The 27,234-nt window shown below is 49.6% G+C and overlaps 2 protein-coding genes across 8 annotated transcripts in view; one reads left to right on the forward strand and one right to left on the reverse strand.

The window, feature by feature from the left end:
• STK26 (serine/threonine kinase 26) overlaps positions 1-2,070 on the forward strand; it is a 32,228-nt gene extending 30,158 nt beyond the window's left edge. For both annotated transcript variants that reach the window (XM_055817999.1, XM_055818000.1), the window contains exon 12: positions 139-2,070. In XM_055817999.1, coding sequence (XP_055673974.1) covers positions 139-163 — 25 coding nt within the window. In that variant the 3' untranslated portion in view covers positions 164-2,070. The remainder of the gene's footprint in view (positions 1-138) is intronic.
• Positions 2,071-4,228: 2,158 nt separating this feature from the next.
• FRMD7 (FERM domain containing 7) lies at positions 4,229-27,226 on the reverse strand. Of its 6 annotated transcripts, none has more exons than XM_027780214.2 (14): positions 26,864-27,226; positions 19,451-19,712; positions 17,820-18,046; positions 13,166-13,270; positions 12,734-12,776; positions 11,339-11,372; positions 10,511-10,608; positions 10,257-10,371; positions 9,908-10,055; positions 8,633-8,728; positions 8,179-8,342; positions 7,867-7,935; positions 7,694-7,769; positions 4,230-7,533 (listed from the first exon to the last, which is right to left on the reverse strand). In XM_027780214.2, the coding sequence occupies exons 2-14, from the start codon at positions 19,485-19,487 to the stop codon at positions 6,493-6,495; spliced, it is 2,253 nt and encodes a 750-aa protein (XP_027636015.2). In that variant the 5' UTR covers positions 19,488-19,712; positions 26,864-27,226; the 3' UTR covers positions 4,230-6,492. The 6 variants fall into 6 exon arrangements, with proteins under 6 accessions (XP_055673980.1, XP_027636015.2, XP_027636013.2 ...); XM_027780212.2 differs by having other exon boundaries at positions 11,339-11,417; XM_055818005.1 differs by lacking the exon at positions 7,867-7,935 and having other exon boundaries at positions 4,229-7,533; positions 11,339-11,417.
• Positions 27,227-27,234: the final 8 nt, after the last annotated feature.

The raw sequence follows: 27,234 nt of genomic DNA on the forward strand, positions 1-27,234 counted from the left end.
CTTCTGATGGGGTTTTATTCCTATAAACTGTTGAGATGAAGGCATATATGAGTTTAATGATGCAAACAGTTATGTGCTGTTAGCCAAGCTGAAACAATATAATTAACAAAATTCTTACTTGCATTTTTTTATCCATAGATTTTCTGTTAATGACTCATCCTAAGAAACTTCACATAATTGACTGCTGTTTCGTATGGACCCAGTGAAACCCACCAAAACTACTTCAAGCTTGGCAGTGCTTAGCTCATGAGCTCCTTGTGCCTTTTGGATCTTTGCAACATATTGATGGTGATTGAGGATTTGAAAGAACCTACTCAACTATTTTGTGGCAGTGCACATGGTTTTATATTTTCAGGAAATTATTTTGTAAAGAACAACTTTTAATATTGTAGTTTCACCTGTTTAATCTGATAAATGTTGAGGTGCAGTTTTGCTTTTAGAAATAACCATTACTTTAGTTAATAGAAAGTGCAAGTACAGTATGTTTTGATGCTATTTTGTTCCTGTACATGGGGATGTACAGGTCTTTTGTATTCATGAGTTAAACTTTTGTAAATCACTAACAAGCTTCAGAGAAAATAGCTTTCTCACAAGCGTATTCAAAACATGTAATGTAGTGGCAAGGGTATTGCTGTAGCACCTGCTTCAACCAGCATATAGTTATCGTGCCCTGAAAAACCTGCAACAGTATCTATTATAATTCTAAATTGGTACAGTATTTTAGGCAGCTCTATGATTAAATATATTTGAGAGCAATATGTCAATAGTTTGCAGGTGATATGTAGCAACAGGTGTATCCTGATGTACAGTATATGTATTACCTTTTAGAACAGGTTTTGAAGTAGTAATTCAATCTTATATCATCATGGTAGGAAAATTTAGAGCAATACAGTTGAGGGGGTGGGGCTTTTGGCAATAATGGACAAAACCTGAAGTCCAGTTTAACTTAATTTAATTTTTTTCCTCTGAGTATACATGCCTGGGTGGAAGGGAGCCAGAGAAGCCGAGCGTCACATGATACATACCTCACAAGCAGGTATAAGTGTAACACCAGCGTTCTGTGTGGTGGTGTTGTTTCTCCTGTAAGATATTTATACACATTTTTGTTCTTAAGTACGTTAAATACAGTACATCAGCATAATTTGTTTATAATTTTCTGAAAGTGTATTTTAAATATGTATTTACCAGTTAATATGCAAATAACGGAGTTATAGATATTCTTTCACAAAAAGGTAGTACTGTGCAGTACGGAGTGATTTTTTTTTTTTTTTTTTTTTTTTTTTTCATAAGAAGTAGGTAAGACTATAAAGTTGCTTTCAGTTATATATTTATGGTACTGCTAGTTGGGTAATATCTTCTCTTTTGGGGTTTTTTTTTCCCTTTTTCAACCCAGTATGTATATTATGCTGAAGTTTTGAACTGGGATTGTTTTTCAATACTTAGTTGTGGAACTGTTGGTGTAAATTTATTTTTGATAAAAGCTGGGTGTGTTTATTTTATGGTTCAGACCTGCACATTTTGTTTTTGCACAAAAGTCATTTTAAAGAATCTGAAATATATCTGCCAAATATTGAAAAAGTAATGGTGTGCAAGTAAATACTGCATTTTTAGTCAAATGTTGCCATTACATCGTTTTTATATAAAGGACACTTGTGAGAGATGGTGGTTAGATATGCCAAGGACAATTATTTTCAATGGTGCCTACACTGTAAAAAAATTACTTTTAACTCCTTGTTTTAATTTTAAAAAAATGTTTCTGTTTAAAACTTTCATCTGCTATATAACTGAAATTCAATTAGAATTTATATCTGAGAAAAAAAGTCTGGAAATAGTTTTTGAAAACAATGTTATGGATTAAATAAATATTTTTATAAATGTAAAAGCAGCAAAAGTTGTAAATACAGTTGATCTGAAGCTTTACAAAATAACTGCATCACAGAAACAAATTGTAGTGTTCCTCTAGCTTCTGTAGTTGTTAGTCTTGTAAATCTGTTTATAGATGAAGCTTATTTCAGTGTTTTGGGGGGGGTTAAATGGTTTAAAAATAAATATTTAAGTTCTGTAAACTTTCATGAGCTTGTTCTGTTGTTCTGTTTTGGATTTTAGTAGCTGTGCAGAGGTGTGGATATGCCTCTTACAAACTTGTGTTCTACTTCAAGAAAGGTGTTCCTGGCACAGTGTCGCATGGTTGCTTTGAAAAAGTTTGGGCCCCCACCCCATGCTGTTCTTGTCTGGAGGACACCTACTAGTTGCTACGCCACAGGGAATGGATGGAGCAACCCCAGGGGTCAGTTTGATTCCATTCCTAAAGAGGAGCCTTCAGCATCTGTGTGCTCAGATGAACACGCGTGGCTAGTGACAACATGGTAGAGGTGTCGGAACACTCTGATGTCATTGTGAACTTGTCATTGTGGAGGGGAGGTAGAAAAATGCCTGTGCCACAGTTACCTCGGCTTTCCCTTCAGCAGTCTCAGCCCAGATCTCATTTTAAAGAACTCCATCCAGATTTCTCAGAATTAAAAATGTTTTTACTTACATGTCGCTTCCCTTAAGGCATTCATTTTATGTGGGAGACCGAGGGGAGAGGTGATGGGAATTCCTCCCAATTTTGTAACTGGTGGCTCTATCCTGTTGACACAGGGTCTTTAATCTATGCAACTCTGTAAATGATTCTGGGTAGGTAGGGTTAGTGAATTAATTGGGAAATTGGAACTTGTCCTGTTTGTGATATGACTTCAACAAGTTGCTGAACCTATGGTGCCTCTTCTTTTCCGGTGAAATGGGTGGGATGTATACCTACCTCGTAGGACAGCGTGGGGAAAAACTCATCCGTGTGTGTATAATACAGCCTTTTTCTCTTGCAGCACAGTCCATTCAGGAAGTTTTTTTTATTGTACTGCATATGGTATTTCCGCACCTAAAATCTCTGTGCGTCATAACTATATATGACTATAACTCCTAAGAATGGCTATCTGTATTACTGGTTTCCAGAGAACAGTTGTCTTTTTTCCCCACCGTGTGTTAGTTATTGATGAACTGTGTAACTTAATCAGCAGTATTCTGTTGCTGGCAGATAGCTAACGGAAAGATATATCGAAATATTCATGCAGGCACCATCTTCTCGCTTGTTTGGTTCGCTAGGCTTCCCACTGTAGATTGAGAAGAATTGATACTGAAGTAGTCTTGTCAAAGTAGTCTGAATCGCAGAATAGAGAAATGTATTTGTTCTTGGGTAGGTGAGTCCTTTAGCAGTGTAACCATTCTTAAAACCCGTGGTCTCTGACTCCTGTAGTATGACTCCGTACAGTAAGCATGTAGTAACGTAACCACCTGTTCTTGCATTCAGTTGAATGTCTGTAGCTGAATAGGAGAGTACCTAGGTTCTTAATGTGTTTGCACAAAGTTTAGCAATTGTTAAAGGTCTGATTTTTATCACGCTGTTTTATGACTTAACACTGGAATAAAATTATTTTCTTTGCAAAGTTTTAGTGGTATGTATGTTGGCTTGTCTTATTTCACATTTTGCCAATAAATGTAGTAACACTTAATACAGAGATGAGGTGAATACACTGAAACCTGTCTTAGTGCTTCTCCAAACTGAAGTTCTCTGTATACTGTGTACATTTTGCTTCTTTTTGTATCCTAACGCGCGCACTTCTACCGAAACAGGTGCTGAACATCGTGCGTCTGAATTTTAAGATAAGATACATCACTTACAGATAAAGCTAATGTGAACCTGTTACTTCAGTCTAAATGCACTGAGTAGCTTCGTGTTTTGACACTGTAATGCTGCTGTGCCCCCTTTCATAATCCTTGCTTGTGTAAGGGCCATGAAAGTTTACAGTTTCTGGGTACCTGTCTTTCACCCTCAGCAGACCAGGTCATTCCATGTCCTTTCTTCATCCTCGTTTTCTTCCCTAGTGAAACACAATAGATGTTCTTGCCTCTCCTGGGTGATTAAGACTGAGTGGGAACCATGGGGAAGGACTCACTCAAGGGTGCTTTCAGTTGTTCCTTGACATGTAAACCACTGCTTACTGCGATTGTTCCTCTATTTCAGCCGGTCCCAAGAAAGCTGGTTCATGCAGTGAATGAATCTAGCTTGGTGACATTAATTTCTGTCACTTACAAGCTGCTTTGTTCCTCTGCTGTTGTTGACCATCGTGTAGGATGTGCTAAGGCACAGTGCACACGCTGTGCTCTCTAGTCAATGGAAAAAAACCCAAAATAGTTCCTAAGTTCTTGTTTCTCCTTTTCAATATTGTTTTCCCAGTGTAGTCCTGAATGCCGGAGGTGGCAGCTCCTGGAGATCGGGTGGTGTGGCTGTATGCTGATCCCTGTTGGTGTGGGACTGTGTGTCTGTTCTGGGATATGCTCAAGGTAAAGCTGACCTGGGCCAGGCTTTGCCTGTGTCTCCACATGCTTTCAGGAGCTAACAGTGATTGCAAGTTTGCCTGTGTGCTGTAGGCGTGACCCGTAAGGGGCATTTCTCCGAGGGCTGTGTGCGCAGTCTGTATTTGATGCTGCTGGGTTTTTTAACCCTCTTACCAAATCATGCATGTAGACTGCCATGCTTAAATGCTGTAGTGAGTGGTGGTTCTTGCTCTTCCCAAGGTGCAGAGCTTTGGGAAGGGAAAGAAAGAATTCTTTATAACCAGAAAGGTTATCCCTTTTTTTAATGGAACGTGCCAGAGCAGCATGTGGGCTCCCTGTAGCTGACAGCTTCCTCAGCACAGGGTAACCAGGAGCAAAAGCAAACCTTACAGTGTGCTCTCTTGTTGATCTAATGCGTTTCTTTGGGCAGCTAACCAAGAATGTGGTTGTTTTCAGCAGCATTCAGGGATCTTGGTGAGTCTTTCCAGTTGCTGAGACAGTGAGGGCACAGAGGGAGCTGGCAAGCAGCTGTGTGAGAGGGAAGCCAGCCCAGCAGCTCCATGGAGCGGTGAGAGCTGCCGGGGAGCTGGGGGTGCAGGGAAAGGTGGGCTGGGGGTCCAGGCTGCACAGGGCAGAAGGAGCAACCCAAAACTCTGGTGGGAGCAACTGATTTTTATTGCCCAGCTTCTAAAACAAAGGACAGCGATGCGCAGGGTGAGCAGTACCCGTAAGCCAAGTTCTTTTTACATTTTAACCTATTTTCTGTCTCTGTCCCAGCTTCCTTGTTTCTGAAATCCATTCTAGCAGGCCGCGGTTGTTTCTCAACTGTAGATTTAATGGGCTGTCCCACGCCTTACAGTCATGTCCTACAGATGGGTACAGGGTTGTTCTTAAAGAAAGGTAATAAGATCCTCCCCTAAAATCTTACAGAGGTGTCATCATTCTCCATTTTTCTGAGTAGGTTTAGGGTAATAATAAGTTCTTGTTATAAAAACAACTGCCAGGAAGTGTCTTTATACCTTTTCCCTTCTAGGGAGCAATAGATAAACCATCCACACCGTGGATGATGAGCAGTCCCGTCTCCTGCTCCTTCTTTATAGCTAGAAACAGCCCTGGTAAAAACAACGGTGCACACGTGTAGCAAACAGGGAAGCTGCGAAGCACCATGGTTCCAGCAGACTTCCTAATGCCAAGGGTGAGCACCAGCTGCCTGTTTCTTTCCTGCCCCTTCCTTGAGAACTTCTTCCCCATGCTGCTTAACTGAGGCCTGATCTGGGGGACCAAAGGACCCCTTTACTCCCCAAGATTTAAGCAGGGCACTGAGGTAGCAGGGCTGTGGAGGCCAGAAAACAAAGCTAACGGGCCTGAGAAAAGCAGAGCTATACAATATCATTTATTAACCTATTTGCCAGAGCTTGCTGTGGGATGCTGCTAAATGATTTACAAGCACGGCTGAGATGTGTCTTAGGGACAGGTAATGCGCTAAACTGGCCAGCAAGAAAGCAGAGCAGTTTGCTTGCTCCGTGGCTTGAAGCATCACAAGCAGCACCCCACACATATGACCTTGTCCTCGAGGGGCAGGTGCTGGAGGGAGGAGAGGCAGGATGGAGGAGGGGGGCTCCATGCTCGGGCACTGGCCGTGTCCACAGCGTTCAGCTCCCAGAGCAGCCTCTCCTGAAAATCCTGCTCCTCTCCAAACAGACCTCAAAAACCTTTCCCACCACTGTGCTTCCCTGCAGCTGTGAAAAAACAGATGTTTAAACCCTTCCATGAGATACCTCTTTTTCTTTTTTCTCCCTCCTTTGCTTGATGAAGATTCCAATGGTTGAACTCCAAGCATGGCCAGCAGCCACCAGCTTGGGCAGGACATGAGGTCCTTGCAGGGCTCTAGGAGAACCCTGGCCCCTTGTGTGTGGTGGCGGAGATGCACCGGCTTCCAAGCATGGTGCAGGAGTCGAGTACGACTTCTGAATGCTCCCTTGTTGTCCATTAGCACATCCTCTGTAGCTAAGAGCCCTGGCACTAAAAAACCCATCCATGTTTTCCAAGCGGTAAGCAGCCCTGCAAGCAAGGTTGTCACCCTGGCCACCTCTGCTCCCTCCGGCTGGTGTCAGGCACCTAGGTGAAATACCTGGAGGCCCCTCTGCAAGTCCTCTCTTCAGCAGCACTGGTGGCGAAGGACGCCTCCTCGTCCTCTTCATCCAGCTGGAGGCTGCCAGAGGACAGCCGCACCCGGGCCATGGGTGACCGCAGCACCCGGCCGTAGAGGGAGCAGTAGTCAGCGGCCAGGAGGTCGGAGTCGGAGTCGCTGGACTCGGTGCTGCTGCCCAGGTAGCGCTCGGTGGAACGCCGCAGCCCCGGCACCAGCCCTTGCTGGGCCGGCACGTGCCAAAACACGCCTGCTTTCCGGCTGCTCAGGGCAGGGCACGGCCCCAGGGGCCGGAACTCGGAGCCGTAGGGGAAGCGGATGGTTTTCATGTCCGACTGGCTCCAAGACCGCTTGGGAGGCTGCTCCTGAAGGCCGTAATCAAAGGAGCGAGCCAGCGACCTGCTCTCCTGCACTGGGGCCATGCTCGTGCCTGCTGCCGTGCACGCAGCCGCGCGATGAAACTCCCCGGTCCAGGTGCCGCTCGGGCTCTGCCTGGGGGGCTTTGCTGCCACAGGGCCACATCCACCCACTGGTCCTGCCGCGTCTTCGCCAGGTGCCAGTGCATGGCACGGGGGCTGTGGGGGCCTGTCCAGGTAGAAGAGGACCTGTGGGGGCAGAGCAGCCGCGGGCGGGGGACACGGCACGTCTGTGTACACCAGCGGCCGGGCAGTCACCTCCTGCATGTTGCCCACCGAGGTGCTTTTACTGTTCCCGGCAAACTGGTGGTGGGGCCGAAAGGATGTCAAAGGGTTTCTGGCGCCGAAGTGGTCGGTGGGCTCCCACGCCCGCTCCAGCTCCAGCTCGGCGTAGAGCAGGGGGAAGGCGGACGAGCTTTTGGAGTGGGGCAGGAAGGCGGGCGATGCTTCGGGCTTGGAGCGCTCCAGCTCGGTGGCAAACGTCACTTCCACGGTGGAGCTCCGGCGCCGGCTGTCCAGCGTGGGCTCGGAGGCGTGCACCCCGTTGGCGTGGTAGGACCCCCGGCCGCCGTAGGCCAGGCGCAGCTCCTCCACCTGAGCAGGGGCAGAGGGTGGGCACCCAGACCCCCAGCTGGGCGGGGGGACAGAGTGGGGCTGGCAACGAGCCCCCAGAGCTGAGGGTCGGGCTTGGGCTGCAATGCCAAGACACCCCCCGGGCACGGCCCTGCCTATCGCTGACCCCACGGGGACATACCTGCTTCGAGACGTCCGTCAGAAGGTCTGGGGAGGAGCGGCACTGCCTCTCGTCGTAGCGGGATGTGTAGTGCTTCCTGCAAGACCAAGAGGGTGGGTGGGTGGGTGCGTGGCCAGGAGGGTCCTGTGCCCTGCCCCCACCTGGGCACTGCCCCTCTCCGTGCCCCCCGGTACCTCTCGAAGGGCAGGCTCTTCATCTTTGCCTTCCTCCCATGCTCCAGCAGCTGCCGCTGCGTCCTCCCGCTGCAGCACAGAGGGACAGTGTGAGCAACACCCCCAGCCCCAGCCCTGGGGGGACCCCCGTGCCCCGGGTGAGGGGAGGGGGCAGAGCAGGACCGAAGCAATGGTCTCTCCAGGAAAAGCAGCTGTTGGGCATCACCCCCACCCCCCACCCGCATCCAGCCGGGGCCAACACCAAGGGGAAGCTCAGGGCTGTCCCCACGCCCTTCCCGGCCCCAGCAGTTGGGTTTTCCCCCGGGACTTTACCTGTAGCGGAAACTGGAGCCCTTGCTGCACAGAAGGGCTTTGGGCTTTGACTTGGGCTCTTCAGACAGCCTGAAGAAGGCATGGTACTCCACGCATGTCTTCCAGAAAGCCTTGCAGGTGTCCCGGCTCACCATGGTGAACTCCAGCGTGTCCTTGCACAGCTCCTGCACGGCCAGAGACAAGCCAGCCGGTCTCAGGGTGCGGAGCCAGGCTCTGCTGTTTGCCCTCCTGACCCCCCAAAATCTCACACTGGGCTGCTGGTGGCTCCAGGCAGTGCAGCGGCACCATGGTGGGGACACAGGAGTGGCACGTGCCACGTTCGAGGGGGAAGGAGCATCAGCCATGAGCAGCAGGAATGGATTTCATTCAAAATCAGAGAGACTTTGCGTGGCCGACCTTCGATCCGCAGCTGCCCGCTCCTGAGCCTGGCAGCTGCCTGCAGCATGGTACTTACAGAGACGTTGGCGTGGAGCTTGATGAGAAAATGCTTCCTCTTGAAACTCAGTTTGCGAATTTTGGACCAGTTGAACGTGTTGATCTTTGTATTGCCCTGCAAGAAGGGACACAGAGGTTATGGCAGGACAGGGCATGCCAGGAATTCAGAAATGCCACGGGCCAGGACCTGAGCTCGCAGGACACTGCGTGATTCTCTGCTGCAGCTCTCAGTGCTGCTGGGGTCTGGGGAAGGGGTGCTGGGCTTTGCTGTTTGGCTCTCTTCTCCATTAGCTGGTCCTAAAAGCAGAGATGGAGGTTCAGGGCTTAACTCTGCCTACTGACGCTATTTGTAAAACTGCAGGATCCCAAGACAAATCTCACAGAAGTCAAGGCAGGGTCCTGTCTGTCCCAGCTCGAAGGTCACATGAGTTAATGCAGAATTGACTCCCCCAGAAGAAATAAACCCCTCCTCTCCTTTGCTGGGAAGCACGGCAGCTCACTCCCATACCTCTAAACTCAGCTTAAGCAGGCTGCAGGCATACCTTACCCCTCATTATCATTACGTATCAATTGATACGTATTACAGTAGCAATTTAGATGCGGTCCCACAACACTGGTGTGGCAGCAGGACCAGGTAAAATTGTGTCACTCCATGCTGTGGCACTGAGACCCTCTGAGCTTTCTGGGAGAGCCCAGGTTTTAATGGGCTCACAGATGCCTTAATCACACGTGAGGGGTGTTTATGGCTCTGAATAAATAACTGGGTCTGGCAGCACTAATTATGAACAGCAGACCCACAGCTAGGACATTTTTTTTTTTCCCTGCTCTGGCAAGATGTTCCCAGGTTGGAATTAGCCAGTGTGGGAGGCAAGCACTGCTTCACGCCGGCTGCAAGGAAGTCTGTATTTATTCTGCAGCTACACCGTGATTACAGCATTATGTAATTGCACAGACGTGAGGTGGCTATTTTTGCTGGAAGATTATACGGTGAACACATGTGATGCAGCCGTGTAACCTGCGGTGCTTACACCGCCGCACTCATGGCAACAAGGGCCAACAGAGCGGGGGTGGGCACGGCGGCACACAGTGGGTACTGGTGGGGGTGGTGGGCTGAGCCCTGCAGCCACATCCCGGAGCGTCACCTGCACATCTCCTGGGGCACACTCCTCGTAGGATTTGGGAGGGTTTGTAGCACACAGAGGGGACAAAGGTCCCCCCGCAACTGGAGGGGATGCCCGTGGGGAGAGGGCACCCTGCCCAGGTGCTGTCCGCCCACCCCGAGCCCCGGGCTCACCCGCAGGACCAGCACGCCCATGTGTGTCACAGCCAGGTTGATCTGTGTCCCCTCGCCATCGCTGGCGGGGTGCGGGCGAATCCCGTACATCTCCAGCTTCCTGGCCACGTCCAGCAGCTGAATGTCTGACTCGGCCGGTGTCTTCCCTCTGGAGCCACAAGTGCAGCAGGAGGCAACAAGAGTGAGAAGGCAAGTGCTGAAATGGGCTGAAAAAATGCCATTTCAGCCATGCGCCTGCTGGCATCACACCCGCCCCATCGCCGGCCGTGCCTGCTAATGGGACCAGTCCCACTGGCAGGTGTCCGGCCGGTGCTTTGGGTGGGTGGTCTCGGCACAGCCCAGCCCTTACCTGTGTCTCCGGTGGTAGTGCATGATCTTGTTGTCCAGGTACTCTTGGTTGGGCAGGTACCTGTGGGTTGCCAGGTGCTGCTGGTCTGTCTCCTCATGGAAGTCCCCCAGCTCGGCTGCAGGGCATACGGGGGAGCGTGGGTTAGGGTGGAGAGGTGACCGCAGGGGGAACCCCGGCTACAGAGCCAAAGCCCCAGGGAGCGCGGGGTCCCTGGGGAAGGGGCACAGTCCCTGCAGGCACTCGCCTGCCCTTACACTGCAGCAGGTGGGAGACAAGCAGCGCCGCGCTCTTGTCGCTGCAAGGCAGCCGCCCCAGCGCCAGGTCCTTCTTGATCTGGAGGGTGAAGAGGTACCTGTGGAGGGGGACAGGAGCATGTCCTGGCAGGGAGCCGGCCTCAGCAGACTGCCGGGCGCCGGGCTGAGCCGCGAGGGCTCTGCTGCAAGGGGAGCAGGCTGTCCCTGCACCTCTCCCTGCGCTTGCCCGTGTCTCAGCCCAAGGGATGCTGGCCCATGGGGTCACAGGAGGAGCACGCAGCCCCTGCAGAAGGCTGTAGCTGGGCACCACTATGAACAGTACGCCCCTGCCATTGAGATGCCCGTTAGTAGGTTTCAGAGTTAACATTCCTATATGCTTTGGAGGGCATTTGCATCTCTCAGGGCTAACATTCTACAGAAGCACTGTCTTATTTTTCTTCCTAGTTCCTGTTCGCAGTGCTTTCTCTAAAACATAAGGGCTAACAATGTCATTTTTAAAAATAAAATTTAGTTCTTTCAGAACACAGCTTGAGGCAGGAGCTAGACTGAGCGGTCAGACTCCGTGCCCAACTGCTAAAGCGTTTGGCAGTAAAATTGCAGCCTCTTAAGACGGCTGATCCTTCAAGTGGATTTTGTTTAAAAACAGAGGATCAAGAAAAGACATTCTCTTGGGTTTTGTTTTACAAAGTACAGAGCTCTTTCAATACTTAGAATAACCACTGCTCACAGACATGTTCGGGTGGATGAAGATAAGGAATTAAATACATGCTTAACAACTGCAAAAATACAGGACTGCATGGTAAAAAAGTAACAGAACAAGTACTGTACCTGGTCAGCTCTTCTCTCAGATGGCCGGGGTCCACTGGGAAAAATTTCACCATAAATTTGAAAAGAACCTCCTTAGGATCTTAAAACACAACATCTTCATAAGTTTTCTTTTACGTGTCTATTGGGAACATTTACAACTCTCTTCACACATGCTGTCTCCTTACAAAGTAAACTACCCTGGACCCTTACAAAGCAGGGATGGAAACCCTGAACATCATGGACTGCAGCCTGCTCCCAAAAACCAGCCTGCCCAGACCCCCAGTGTTACCACCGGAAGCGAACAGGGGGTTGGACACTTAAATAATACTAAAGAGAACATGCCCCAGCAATCCTTTAAGTCACAAAGACCTCTGCTAGGAGGGGAGTTCCGTGGAGCAGTGCCGGGGGTACGTGTCTGGAGTGTGGCCAGAGCCCCGGTGTAATTGCCACCAGCGGGGCTGTGCATTAAACTCAGCCATCCAAGCACTTGGGATGCAACAGCTCCGTGGGAGGCTGTTTGGGCAAAGAATTTTTGTGGGATGAGTGAGAGCAAGCGGCCAAGCCCAAGGCAAAGAACATGGAGGGAGGGAAGCAATTTTGTAGGCACTGACTGTCCCAGGACACCGTGGGATGGCTCAGGAGCTCCTGGAGGGACAGGCCAGAAGGGACATGGAAAAAGAAATTGGTGCCTGAAACAACCCCATTTCTGGTGCACCTAGGAAGGGGAGGCTCTTCACATGTTCTCCCCCCTTACGGGGAAATTTGTGCAAACACTGTACTGCAGCCTGCCCACTGCAAATACTGGGGGCACGGCCTCGTGCTCTCAGCTACCTCTTAGTCGCCATGTCTTCGGGGAAAATATCATTTGGTTCATCGTGGGGGTGGAAACGGGCATAGGCTGAAAGGGGCACTGTGTTAACATCGGTCACGACAGGGGATGCTGAGCCTGAATTCAGGTCAGGCTCCGCAGCATCTCTGTGCAGTGGCGGGGGGGCTGGGGGGCTGGCGAGGAGCAGCCGAGCCTGCGAGGCACAGGGCTAACCCTGCTTCACGCAGGCGCTTGGGCTGCTGAGAGCTGCCAAGGGGGAGGGAGGGCATGCAGGGAGGGATGCCCACCGCCCTGCCAGCGCAGCGACGCACGCGCACGCACGCAGCCGCCCCTGCGCCTCGGCCAAGCTGTCAGGCTATTAACGGCTCAAGCCTAAAATGGTGCAGGTAGCAGATTGCAAAGGCAGGGGTGTTCCTACAGGGTTTTATACAGGCTGCGGGGTCTTTGCAAACAATCCGGCCTCACACTAGAAAATGAGCTCAGGTAAAAAACCAGAGCCCCCATCCCCAAGCAAGAACACTGCACAAACGTGTCTGCGCTAGTCTGTCACTGGTAGCGATTCAGAATTTTATTCTTGAAATACTTACTTTTAACTTGCTTTGTTATGGGTTTTAGCGGTTCCAACCAGACCTGAAAGAGAAAGCAAAGAACCGGGTGAGTAAACGGCACAAGACGGAATAAAAGCAGCAGCGTTATGCTGGAACGCAGCACAAAAACGCCGGCCAGCTCGGCTGCAGCAAGCTGTCCCGCTGGGCACCCTGCACAAACGGCCATGGAGAAACCCCACGTGGCTGCAAACGGGCTTTGCCAACCAGCTGGTGACCCCCCCCCCCCCCCGTAGCATCCATGTTTGAGGCGTTTTTGGCACCACGGCAAAACTTGCCATTGACATTTCCCATGTGTCATTTTCAGGGAGGTGCTGGCGTGCCCCCACCCGTGCAGGCGGCTGCTGCGAGGACATGGCACGGTGCAGTGTGGGGGCCCCACGCCACGAGCCCCACACCACGAGCCCCACTCACGTGGTTCCCAGCCTGGCTGCGGAACTCCAGCCCAAAATACTCCTTCTCCACAAGGTTGAGGTGGCTGCAGGTGAGGTTGAACAGCCCTTTTCCGCAGGATTTTTGCTAGCAAACAAACACACCGCAGAAGCAAAGGGTTAGGCAGTGCTGACAGCAGTGGCGATGGGATTTCAGTGGGATAGGGGAGAAGGCTGAGCTCCCTGCCTTCATCCCAAGGGGAGCTGTGGGATATTTCCTGATCGTGCTGCAGCAGCATCTTAATAAATGTTGTTGGCTTCAGCATGTGGGACAGGACGACTACATGCTGTGCTCCCCTTACCCTCGGCTCTTGGAAATCATATTTTAAATAAAGCATAAATTATGCTTGGAAAGCATAATTTAAATAAATACCTACAGGAGCAAAACACAATCTAATTTTGAAACTTTTGAAATGGCGAATGCCTTCTCATCGCTTCTGTATTAAGGAATGTAAACCAGAAAAATAAAGAAGAGGAAAGAAATCTTGCTTTTGGCCCACCTTCTGCAGCCATCACTGTCTGGGCAGCCCTATGCCTGGCAAGCCAGTGAACGATCCCCAGGACGAGCATCATCTGAATGAGGGACAGCCATGGCAAATTACGAGCAAACGGGAGCACGCCTCAAACCTGTGCAGCAAGCCTGTGTGCCCCGACAGCCGGCGACCGGATTGCTGGGGACAAGCTGCTATTATGGGCAATGGTAATTAACAGCAACAGGACCCTGCGGAGATCCTGGGCCCTGGGTCATCCGTGTGCTTTAGTAATATTAATTAAGTGGCTCTACACGCTGATAAGGGAGGCCAAGCTGTATTTATTCCCAGTAAACAGAAACACTCGGAGAGTGTTTTGCTTGACTTGTTGCTGTGCTGCGTAACACAGCTGGGGAGCTATCCAGGAGGCTCCTACTTTGGAAAATGCTCCAGAAAGCACCAGAAACGAACCTGGCAGTCACCCACCCCAACAAAACCCCTGCTACTCCTTTATCAGCTCGTGAAGAGCAGACCAAAACTGAGCGTGGGTTAGTGCTAAAGCAAGGCAGAGCAGAGGCGCTGGGTTAGACAGCTGCTAAACTATGGTGTTTCGGGTGACAGGGGTGAGGGCAGGCTGCGGCTGCCTGTGCCAGCAGCTGCTCCTGGCAGGGATGGGAGGGACCCGGCTGCTGGTGGTGATGCACACTAATAACCACCTTGCACGGCTTCTCCTGGGATGAAATTGCTGGCTCTGAGGTGAAGGACTGCTGAAAAGTGATAGCGTAATAACAGCATTCGCTCTGCAGCACTCCCGGTTCTCCTCAAAATTACTAGATCACAAGGGTAATTAAAACAATTATAAATGTTTATTTCCAAGCTAGAATTTTCTAGCATGAAAGGCCTTGGCCTTTGTCAGGCAGCCAGGAAAGACAAGCATTTCTTACTGGGTTATTACCCACCACATGTCTGCTGGGAGCAACCCGCTTTCCTCCAACCCAGCACTGCCCGCAGCAGGCACCGCCGGAGCCGGGTGGCCCCATCCCCAGGAAAACCTGCTCGCTGGGCAGACACGGCCCTGCTGATGCAGGGGCTGGTTTAAACGCGGGGCCTTTCCCCTCGCAGAGCGCTGCTTGTGGGTCCCATCCTGCGTTTGTGGTACCCAGGGCCCGGCCCGCGCTGCCTTCAGTCGCGCTTGGGCAGCAGGAGCCCTGCACAGTGAGAGCAGCGGGCGCTGTGTTGGAACAGTGCGGTGCAAGGCAGGAGCATGAGGTGTGGGGCTGGCTGCCCCACGTCTGATGCAAAATGTGCCTTCGATGATGTCGCAGGGCCAGGTTCACACCCACAGGCAGAAACCCCTGTGTAGAAGAGGGTGGCAAGGAGAGGCTGCGCTTGCCCCTCCTCTCCTCGGTGGAAGTGCTGGGACTTTAAGCAGTGTAAGAAAGCAAGAGGCACATCCAGCGGCAGACAGCAGCCTACAGGACACACGGGACGCGCACACCCCTCCGCAAAGGACACCCTGGCAGCACTTGCGCTCCAACAGCAAAGCCATGCTTCTGCAGCATTCCCTGCAGCACAGGCTGCTGCACCCAGGTCTGAGGTTTAGCGGGGAGCGACAGCCTGTGGGATTTGGTGTGATCTTTCTCCAGCACCTTGGGAGATGCCTCCCATGCCAGGCATGCTGGTGTCTTCTGCGTGGTTGCAGCTGGCACGCAATGCCATGCACCAAAAGCCACCAGCTGGTGTGCAGCCAGCTCTGCGTACCTCCTGTCAATGAATCCCCACCTTAACTCGTCCTAAGGGAGATGAGACCATGGGAGACTTTGTCCTTCATTCAGCCCCAGCAATTAGATTTTCTGTACTTGCTTGGCTTGTCTTTTTCTTCTATTTTTTTTTCCTTCCCGCTGAATCTTGCCCTGTAGCAAATTCCAGGAGCAGAGATGCCCTGGCTTTGTCTGCGCAGGCTGCAAAGTGCTTTGTCCTTTCGGTGCTGCTCTGGGAGGCTCTGGAGCTGCCCAGGCTCAGGCTGCTTTGCTTAAACCCTTTCCAGAGAGGAGAGCGACTCTGTTGGTGACAGCACATGCCAGGTCACAGCTCTAGGTATTCAGGGAAGGAAGAAGGGAGGCAGCTTTGCAATATCTCCTCTCAGCGCAAGAAACCCATTAGAGAGTGACCTGTGACTGTCCCTGTACCCAGGCACCCGGGCAAGGGACCCCGGTGCCCTCCCAGTGCAAGGCACAGGGCTCACTGCCAGGGTGGGCAGCATCCCGGCAAGATCCCGTCTGTGCCATGGCTCAGCCCTGGGGTGTTCAGCAGGGAGGGCACAACAGGGGACATTCGGAGATGTGCCAGGCCCCCACCACCCCCTGAGCTGGGAGCTCAGACCTGGCTTGCCGGCTGCCATCCTGGGAACTGCCTCCAGCACCCAGACGGAGGAAATCCCGGGAGCTCAGCAGCCACAGAGAGGGTGCCGGGTCCCGGCTGTCGGCGAGGATGCAGATGAAGGCAAAAGGCTTTCCAGGCCAGCACCCTGCACTGGGAGAGGAGCTCATTCCTGGGCAAAGCCGGACTGGCAATGAGACCTCATGGCACGTGCCGGCGGCTGCAATACCCACATGAGGCAGGTACAGACGCATACGCCAAGCGTGAGGCGGAGGGAGAGCCAGGCCTGCTGTGTTCTCTCTTTTGTCATTTTCCCTCCCATTATACTCAAGTACGACACATTCAAAAGAGCTTTCCAAAGTCAGGAGGGGTTTAGGGAGAGTGGCTTGAAATATCTGCTCAAAACTTAGCCCAAAGCGGTCCTTTTATAATGGAGAAGTCACTAATTCAACTATTCATTTAGCATACCCATACAGCATCAAATGCATCAAATGCCTAAAAGGGCTTTCCAATACCATTCCAAGCGAAAAAAGGAAATGACCAGGAGTTCCTCTAATGGAAGCTATGTGCTGCAACGTGTCGTGCAGAGCTATAGCGCCCTAAGTGTTTTGGGCAAATGAGAAAGCAGAGATGGAAAAAACCGCAGCAACATTGTACCAGCAGCAGCTTTGAAATCGTCTCTCATTACGCCCTGATCTAATCAATATGAAATAAATAAAAAAAGGCACTTTAAAACAACTAGTCTCATTTTTAAGTGGATACCAGCTCTAGGATACGTTAATTAAACTAAACTAAAAAACTTCCATACTGTGCCAAGGGATGGCATTGCTTTACAATCCTCTTTTGTGCAAAATGCTATTGCAAAGAATAGGAGCCGTGCATCAAGACTGAGCAATTCTCAGGCTGTGCTATAAAACCAGGAGTCTAGGAAATGTAATAGAACTGGAAAAAAAGCTCTTTTATATTAAACACAAAATGCAGGTAAGTGCTAGAACTGATCTACTTGAATTAGCTAATTCAATTAGCTACTGTGATTACCAAATGCTAACCAACAGTAAATGTTCAATCACACTTGTAAAAAGATGTTTTTAACACATAGTCAAGATAAATCTAGTTTCAGTTATCTACATACATATATAAAGCTAACACCATAGATATTAATACTTAACATCTAAAACTTATTTCAGAGCTAACATTTATTAAATGTGAATTATTAATAACAGCATGTTGTGGGACACTGTCATGCAGAAAATAAGATACCGTGAGCTTTTTCCCCTCACTATTCCTAAACCCACAGAGTTTTCTTTTTCAGCTGAATGCCCAGGAAGAGACACATGCAGATGTTTCTCACCTGGAGTAATTTGGTTAAATATGCTATTTTTATTCTGTTCCCAGATTTTTCTTCCTTGTTGAACACTTATACTGGCACACAGACAAATGAGAGAAGAACTCGACACTTGTCAAGAACATCACTTCATATTAGCTGACTTCCAAAAGGCAATACCAGATAAGTAAAAGCCATTCCTCCTTCGTTATAAACAATGCCAATAACAAGGAAGAGTGGGAGTGTGTTGGTGCTGAAAGACACTTAGCAATCAGCACTATAACCTCTTGGTTTGGATTTCAGGCTTATTTTCCTTTTTTTGTTGTTTGTTGTTGTTTGTTTGGTTTTTTTTTTTAAAAAGCTAAAACGCAGAAGCTATCAGAGCCCATACAATCCTTCAGAGTAGCATTGGCTTCAATAATTAGCACAAAAAATCCCCCAATAAGAATATGATACCCACTTACATCAACTACAAAGATCTTCTGGGAGTCATCCAGAAACTGGACTTTCAGGTGCAGCATCCTCGAGCATGTGGCTGAGCGTGCGGCAGGCGCGGCAGACCTAGCGATGTGAGCGGTGCGCCGGGAAGGGAGCCCTGACTCCTCTTGCACACATAATTTCCCTCTCAGCTGGATGGAGAAGGCTGCAGTCACAGATGTGGAGTGGAGGCTGGAGTGAGGGAACTGAACGCCTAAAACCAAGTTAAAACCCACTGAATTGATACCTCCCCTGGTTTAAATACCACCACTGAGTTAAGGGATGTTTTCCCCCGGTGAATGATGAGTGTATTAATAGGCGAAAGGCTGTGCAGCAGCTCTGCAAGGGTGGCACTAATGGGGCTGGGATAAACGCTGAGCTTTTACAGCGGGTGATGAGCAATGTGAGGAGCAAAGGGAGCCCACGCTTTGCACCGCAGGGTCAGGGAAGAAGGGCTGGGTGGTGTTCCTGCCCGAGTCACCGACAGCGAGCATCGCCTTTTCTCTGGTCTGGTTAAGGTGCAGGGAGACCAGCTGTGCTCGCTCCCCGAGGAGGGCAGATAAGGTCCTGTCCACTAGGCAGCTGTGTGCGGGATGGACAGACGCACCGATGTACTCCACCAGAGACTGGGAAATGTTCCCACCTGAACCTGAGGCCAGGTGGAACTTCTTCCTGGGGAGGCAGGGGAGGACCTGCTGCTAATTCCCAGCTCACACCCTGGTCTGGCAACTTGGTGAAGTCTCACAAGCCTTTCGGACAACCTTATTCTGATTCCACACCCGAAAACCCCACGTCCCCACACACTAGCTCAGGGCTGTTTGCTCAGCCAGCTGAGCCCTTAATTTTAAATACCCTGGACCCTGCTACCAGCATCCTGCATCCCGCCAGCTCTCCCTGGAGGGACTTCAGTCCACCGAGTGCATCCAACCCCACATTAGGCTGGATGGTATTGCACTGATTCAGAGTCTTCTTCAGCCTCTCAAATACTCCGGTGGTTGCCAGGATGGACTGAGTAGAGCAAGAAACAAGAAGCCTCCTTCCTCCCAGACCCCATCCCCTCTTTTTTCCAAGGTGAACTTCCACACTGGTCCTTAGGGTTTGCTCCTTTGCTCCCCTGTTGGCCCGGGAAGCAGGGGCACCTGCAGGGCCGATGCTGAGCCACCACGGCTGCATTCTGCAGAGCCTCCCGAAAAGCTGAGCCGCCAGCACTGGGCAGCAAGTTCAGCCACCATCCTCCAAAAAGGCTCACTCTGGGCCCTGGGGATAGGGGACGAAATGCCCCAACCCCCCTCAGTCCCTCCTGAAGTCACTCCTGAGAGAGGAGCAGGCTCTGGGAGAGCAAATTCTGGCAGAGACGAGATGCGATGTGCTGCCTTGCACCACTGTTGCTGCAGCTCTGCGCGCTGCTGCACCGTGTGCTTATCTTCAGATTCAGTTTAGAGTAAAGGAAAATAAGATAGATAAAGTTACGGAATAGAGATCTGCCAGGGGTTATTAAACACCATAGACCAAAAGGCAAGAACCGGCACCTGGCTCATTGCTGAGAAGGAGAAGCACTCACCTTGTTTTCCACACTCAAAACATTTGTTACTGGCAGCTGCTGGAGACTGGGACTCACCTCGGTGGCCTTTGGTCTGTGGTGGCCTTTCATACATGCAGCTTAGACCTCCTCTTCCTCAGCCGGGGCTGCCAGGGGAACATCCACGTTCACTCCTCACCCAGCCATAACCCTCCCGACTGCGGGGCCAGCAAACACCACGGCTGCTCGCCTGCCGGCGCCGGGAGCAGGATCAGGGCAGAGCCAAAGCCCTTCTGAACACGCTAGGCAGACAACAGGAGCATCGTCCGCTGGGTACTACATCTAAGGCACGGCATGAATACTGCAAAACAGGGAAAATTCTTTCCAGAATAGGGTACTTACAACATTCCTGCTGCCACACCAGAAGGAACTGTTTCACTCTCAGCTACAGCCCTGGCTTACATTCTAGTTGCTTTAAGTTTTTATAAAATATGACACATAAGAAGTATTTTAAAAAAAAAAAAAAAAAAAAAAAAAAAAAAGCCTGGAAGTACTGAGTTTGGCTTAAAAAGAGAAGAAGGAGGGAACGACAATAGTCTCCTGATCCATGCAGGGCTATTCCAGGAGGACGGATCAGCAGTTCCCAAGCTATGGGGAAAACAAAGAAATTGCTAGAAATTGCAGGGAAGATCTGAGTTAGGTCCTAGGAAAGACCCTTAAGCTGTGAGGCAGGAGAAATACTGGAACAGGCTGTAAATCCAGGGGTGACTCAGACACACGTCTGTCAGGGACAGCCCAGGCACACTTGGACCTGCCTTTAAACCTTTAACAATGACTATCATTTTTCACTGACTTCACGAGACACATTATATCTCGAGCATATCTCAACAGTTATAGCTGACTCACCACATCCTGCTCTTCTAAAAACTTCTGCCTCAGAACCATTCTATTTATTGAATATAATAAGCAACGATACATCTGCATTTGCATCAAGTTTTGCCTGCCGAACATCAGCAAAAGTCTGACATCGCTCTGCTGAAACTACTTACTTGTAATTGCTGGGAAAATGAAAATTAATGCATTTTTTATTTCTGTTTAGGTGGGTTTTGCCCATTAGCATCCAACCGCGGGGTAAGAGCTCTCTGACCAGCATTTTGTTTTGATACCAAAAGGTAACATGAAGCAGCAGCATTTTTCCTCTCCAGTTTGCCCCAGTCCTACCCATAAACATCCTGCAGTGGTGCTTCTCCTCCTCGCTAACATTCCCACCGAGAGCCGTACTTACAGCAACACAACATCACAAATACTATTCCCCGAGAGCAGCTCCACAGACACCCTGGCGTTCATCAGCATTAATAACTCTGCAAAATGATGAGACCGACAGGAGGGGCGAGCTTCTGCGCGTGAACACTGGCAGGAGCGAAGGTGAACATCCCCAGCGTTAGACTGGGGATTAAGACAAGTTTAAAGATGAGTTGCGTTGTCTGACAGTCTCACACCGGGTGGGTCCAGGACAGGCGATGACACGATTACATGCTAGCTATACAAATTATTTGCATTGCTGCTCAGCCGGTGAGGATTACCAGATCGACAGCGATGGGAGTTTTGGGAGCAGCTCGGTTGCTGCGTGGGCAGCTCTCCCGCCCGCAGGCATCCCAGCAAAACCAACAGACCCCAGTCCAGCACAACTTGCAGGCACATGTGTGGGAGCAGAGCGTGGCCGTGGCATAGTGGGAAGCACGGGGACCCAATTGCACTAATAATAAAAGAAATAGGTTTAGCTGAGTTTAAGCAGTAAGCCAAATTAAAAGTCAATCACCTGACTCACCCTGCATTAGTATTATTATTTTTTTTGTTTAGTAACACTTTCCAGTGGTCAAGGAAGCAGTCATATCAAATCTTGCTCTTGTGATTATAGTTTTACCTCAGCTTCAGCAGCTGAGGTAAATGGTTCTTTTTACCTACCTGTAATAACCGAGTAGGAAATCGCAAATAACCTCGATTACGCATGAAAGACTCCAAACGCGATTGCAATTCCAGACACTGACAGACAAATTAAACAGAAGTGCCAATTTTTCTTTGAAGTCCTATTAAGATATACTCACACCACGCTACCGAAATACTGAAATCTGACTCCCCCCCCCCATTTCTCTCCTGTTTTCAACCTGTGCAGCACCGTGTTTGATCTGCAGGGATGGAGCAGAGCCCCGCGGCTGAGGGATGGAGCAGAGCCCCGCGGCTGAGGGATGCTGCGGCCACGCGAGCCCGATCCTTGCTTCCACGCTCCCTCTCCTGGAGGTTGTGCCCAACGACACACACAGGAGACCAGTTCGCAGGGAGGAGCGGTTCAGGAACAGCAGTAACACAACCTGGCGTGCTTCGGTGTATATGGTTGACTTTTCTTCCTTTTTCATATTTTATATGCTATGTAAGAACTAATACCTGGCACTGAAGAAGGCAGTTTGCTGTAAGCAAATGCAAATGCCAGCACAAGCTACACAAGAAACTAAATAATAGTCTGACTCTGGTATCATCCAGAACACGTTATCTCATTTTTAATACGCCCGTTGCACTCTGTTGTTGGCACAGCTATATAAAAAGCACTCTGTGATGCTTAATTCCAACAGATCACTTCAAAGACACGAGAAAGCAATTTATACAGAAAAAGAAAGCCTTGTGAACACACCAAGTCAAAGGAGCGCTGGTGCCTCCAAAGACGCAGGCACCTCTTGGCATTCGGTCATTTCTAGCTAGGAAGACGCACCTCACTGCATCTACGTGGAAGTGCAAAGCACAGGACTTGTCTATGCTGTCCTTAAGTTGTTTCAAGCATGAACTGTCCCAGGTTCACTTGCACACCCCCACACTAACAAGCTAAAAGGATTGCCAGCTTACCAGTAATCCAGCAGTCCTGTGACGAGGTCTCCAGATGCCCAGGCTCTCTGTCCTCGCAAGCGCTGTCCGGGAGTCAGACCGATCAACCCCCCTCGCTACAGCTCTCCGTGAGTCACGGGCAGGTCTTCCCTAGGTCGTGCCCCAAGCGAAATCACCACGGACCCCACATACCACACCGCAGAAATATGAACGACTGGTGGGCAGTGCCTGCTCCTCTGCTCACACAGCTCTGGCAACAGAGGGTTACGAGACTAGAAGCAGCAGCACCTCTTCAGAAGGGAATTAAAGGCCAGGATGGTGAAAACCTTTGCTGAGCATCATCAGGAAGGATCCCACAGCCAAAGGCTTCGTCTGAGGAATCTGCCAAATTGAGTCTGCAACGCTGGGTGAAGAGACTGAATCCTAGTGGAAAGGATGGAGTTCTAAGGAACTATACTGCTTATTTTCATGGCAGATGTGGTTTCCCTCTCGGCTCAAGACAACTAGCTCTGGTTGAGTAAGCCCTTCATTACATCTAGGCACAGAAAGGCACGTGTTATCCAGGTACCTCCAGGCCGATGGATCAGACCTGTCTCACCACATGGATCTTCATCCCAAGTTTTGTTAACATGTTTCCCACCCAGGTAGCCTCTCTTCTCCCACTCCCTTCTTTACCTTTCATTCTTCCTTAAAAGACCCTTACCACACTTCAGTCCTACCAAAGCCCGCCAAATACCAAGTATATAGCTCAAAGCAGAGCTAAAATTGTGTCAAAGCCATTCTTCATAGCAGGCAGTGGAGGGCAACAGAGTAGCATCCACCTGAAGCTGGGACCTTGGTACTTCCGTAGTGATCCAAGGTAATCCCCATCTCATGGTTCCTCTCCCAGGGTCTTCTGGCAGATGGTAGTGGCTACGAGGCAGATGTGTTTCAAAGAACAGGAAACATTCCCACATCATGACTGTCCCAAAGTTTCAGCGGTACATTCATAAAACCTTCCTAAATTAGTGATTTGGACCCCAAGATGAAAAAAATCAGATGGCCTGAGATACCGTGCTGACAACTAACAGAGAAACAGCTTAGATAGCTAAAAGGAAAAGAACAGCTGGATTCCAAGTACTTCTGACCATAGGCCCTGAAGCTAAGAATCTTTCTTCTAACCCATAAAAAAATACACCTGCATTACTGAAATTAGATGTAGGGCATTTGGCAGGTCCATGCTAACTCCCGGAACAACAAATGGAAATCAATGCCAGGATCAGTAACGTGACAGCGGTCGCAGAGACACGGGGCTGCAACGGACTTCAGGGGGTCACACACGACCACCCCATGTACGGAGGCAGGAACTACAGACACCACACGTGCTCCTTCCTCAGCAGCAGTTACCTGATGTCATGTCTGAAAATTTTCCGCCACCTCCACATATCTGCAGCTTGCTCCAGCACTTCAGCTGTGCTCTGCGAGCAGCTTTCTCTTTTTTACAACATAAATCAGCTTTGCTGAAAATTCAGTTTATTTCTTATTTTCCCATAGCAGCCATGCTGTTGCTGATTACACGACCATTATTAATTTGCTTTTAAGAACAAAAGTCTAAGGTCTATTACAGCACTAGGGTGAATCCCAAGCTGATGATTAATCATCCTATCTGCCAGTTCCCAAAAAGACAAGTAGCCCTTAAGGAATGGCACAAACAGCAAACATATTTTCTCTTTTCTGGGCTGACCAGATAATTTAAATCTAACATCAAAGCAGATTTTCTAAGGACATAAAACTGGATGAACTAGTCAGCCTAGAGGCAGGAAAAAAGAAAAAAAATTAACTTGAAGAGCCAGAAATTTCCCAGAAAGCTGATGGTCTGTTTGGTTTACTGAGCTGCAGTCATTTATCAATTACACCTTTTAGCAGAAGCATAAGAAATCTAAGTCTGAACCACTTACATTATAGCATCACAAATGTATGAAATTTACTAACGCTCTTCATAAATCTGAAAACATAACTTTGTTCTTTAGGTTTTAGCCTACTTATTTATTTTCATGCAAGAAGGCCAATTTCAAAATTATGCTACAACGCTGGTGCATCTCATTCCAGGGAAGTCCCTCCTCATCTTTAACACAGCTTTCCACATTATGCCCCAGGAGGGAAGTGCTACAAGTACCACTTTTATTCCGAGGCAAGAACAATTGAGGTCACCCAGTAACGAGCAGCAACTCGGAGCCTTAAATTCCGTGTGAGCCTAATCACGGGAAATATGATTTGGAGGAAGTCAGTCACTGTTAGAAAGCTGTCATAGCACACTCAGAACCAGCAGAACACCGAGGAGCATGGACACACCGCAAACCAAACAGCAAAGCCTGCCTGGGAGCGAGTATTTTGTAGGTTCCTGCAAAGTGAGAGACTCTTTCCCATCAATCACTGCAGTTAATGAAACTATTGCTCCAGACTTTTTGGAGGGACTTGAAGAGAACCTTTGAAAGAGAGCACCAGAGGCAAGCAACTTGATCCCGTACTAAATAGTTTTCATGGAGAACAACGAATCTTATCCCCTACGATCTTGTAATGGAATTGTATCATCGCTAGTAGCGGGGATAGCTAACAGCCAAGCCATCGCAAGCTCAATGCTGCCCTCAGCAGAACCAACAAACTACTACAGGTAGGATGTGACCTTTGAATTGAACACCGTGGCTGACTTACAGCTGGAAGTCCATCTTCTCGGCTCCTTGCAGCTGTATTGACCAGGCAGAGATAGATGTCCCTACTTAAAAAAAACCAAACCCTAAAAGGCACATTATTTCACTTTCACAGAGCAGAGGGCCACCTCACCTCTTGACAGAGCTCGCCTGCAGCTACAGTAGCTCTACACGCACTTCCTCCAGCTGCAAGCTCCAGAGTGAGCAAGCAGTGACTCACCAAACCGAAGTGCCTACCAGCAACCCAAGCTAGCAGGACTGCTGACTTTTCAGCAGAGATAACTCAAACAGGTCAACACATCTTGTTTTAGAACCCGTATCTCATTTTAATTAAGACTAGACACTTCCACTTAGTTTCAAACTGTAATTACCGCCAAGCCTATTAGGGCAGAGAACAGCATCCTGCTTCACGTGAGGTGTGGCCGGCAGCTCACCCACCACCCACGCAGGGCATCTCGTGTCCTTCCTCCCAGGGCTGTCCCCACCAGGCTCTGCGTCTGCGTGGTCGGTGGTTCACACCCCGCACAGCCAGCCCCAGCTCTGCCTCCTCCACAATCCAGTTACGTGCCACCCGTGCTGGGTGGGGGAGCGGGGTAGGGAGGAGCCCTCTGCTCTGTGCTGCAGCTTGCTCCTGAGCTCCAGACACACTGGGGACACACCTGTCCTCCGACTGCGCTGGGTGGTGGGACACTGGGGAGCTTTCTGCAGGGCCCGTGCACTTTAACAGCAGGCTGAACTCCTGCCTGCTGATGGGAAGCAGTGAATGAACTCCTCGTTTTGTTTTGCTTGCACATACAGCTTTTGCTTTACCTATTAAACTGTCTTCATCTCAACCCATGAGTTTTCTCACATTTACTCTTCCAGTTCTCAACCCCATCCCCCTGTGGGGGGAGTGAACAAGCGGCCGCTTGGGGCTTAGTTGCTGGCCAGGGTTAAACCACGACAAACTTAAATCAATGAAACCCTGTCTGTAAACCCACAGAAAAGAGCTAGCCTGGATTTAAAGCACCTCGACATTGTCACACCTACTTTACCAAGGACACTACTCAACTATTTGTACAGCAGCAGCAGAGCTCGCTCAGCACCAAGACTTTTGAAAGGTAACGGCCTTAAACATAAATCTTACATGCTTCCTTAAAACTCCCAACCCAGACAACACTGTACTGGCACTTTGAAACAAACCAGCCGTGTAAAGTCAAAGGGACTTACTAGCTGTACCATTCACTTCCCAGCCTCCAAGTGGGAGCAGGAAGCAGCTTGCGTAGCGACACCGAGTCCCATAAAGGAACCAGGAATGTTATTGTTCCATTATGACTTCTTTTAAATAGCACGAGAAATCAAGACTCAGACCAGTCCTAATGTGTCAGCTACCACACTCACTGACACCAGTCAGAACAGGGCATGCTTCACCCCCAGCCTCTCAGTGAGGTTAAGGGAAGCACACATTTTGTCCAAGATCACTTACAAGGGCAGTCTGTCCTTCTGTGTCATTTTCCCCTCAAGACGAAAGCTAGCCCTCCGTCTCAGTAAAGGAAGCGTGAGCTCAAAGAAGGAACAGCATAGAAACCTGCCTACAAGATAAGGCTAACGCTGCTTTAGCTGAAGGAGGCGCAGTAAGCACGCCAGGTGGTTTTGCCTGTTGAGACATCACTGAGGACTGAAGGTACTAAGGTAGCAAGATTTTCTAAACTTGAAATCACATTTTGCATTAATACACGGCTTTAGTTGCAAATGCTGTATTAAAGGTCAGTACCAAGACTAAGTTCTGAGGAAGATGCACTTTTTGTTACAGAGCCCAGATGACAATTACCGACTTTGCAAACTCAAGGCTTTTACTGAGCATTTAAGATAATTATTATCAAATAGCTTTGGGCAGTTTGGTTAGCTGGAAGGTTTTTTAGAAAAATCTTCTGTCTCTCCTGCAGCAGAGCTCCAAGAACAGAACACTTACTCTGCTAGTGCGGTGGAGAGATGCCAGTCCCGGATTACTACGGTGGAGAGCAGCTACAGACACGCTGCAAGATGTCAGGACTCAAAGCCATCTTCAAACACACAAAAGCCTACATGACAAAATAAGAACATTAAAGACTTTGAGAAGACAAACAGAGGTACTTCTTTTGAACAAAGCTTCATCGTACCATCCGAGTAGAGGTACCATTGCTGCTTTGATCAGGCTCCCCAGCTCAGAGGACTCCCTGCCTTGCACAGGAAGATAATGCATGGTCCTTGCTCCCCTTACTTCCAGAGTACCTGAGACTGCAAGCTTTACACCCAGCCTGGGCACAGTTTTACACCCTGTTTCCCCAAGCCAGAAGTCGTCAC

Source organism: Falco peregrinus, chromosome 13, assembly GCF_023634155.1.
Source record: "Falco peregrinus isolate bFalPer1 chromosome 13, bFalPer1.pri, whole genome shotgun sequence".
Lineage (NCBI taxonomy): Eukaryota > Metazoa > Chordata > Aves > Falconiformes > Falconidae > Falco > Falco peregrinus.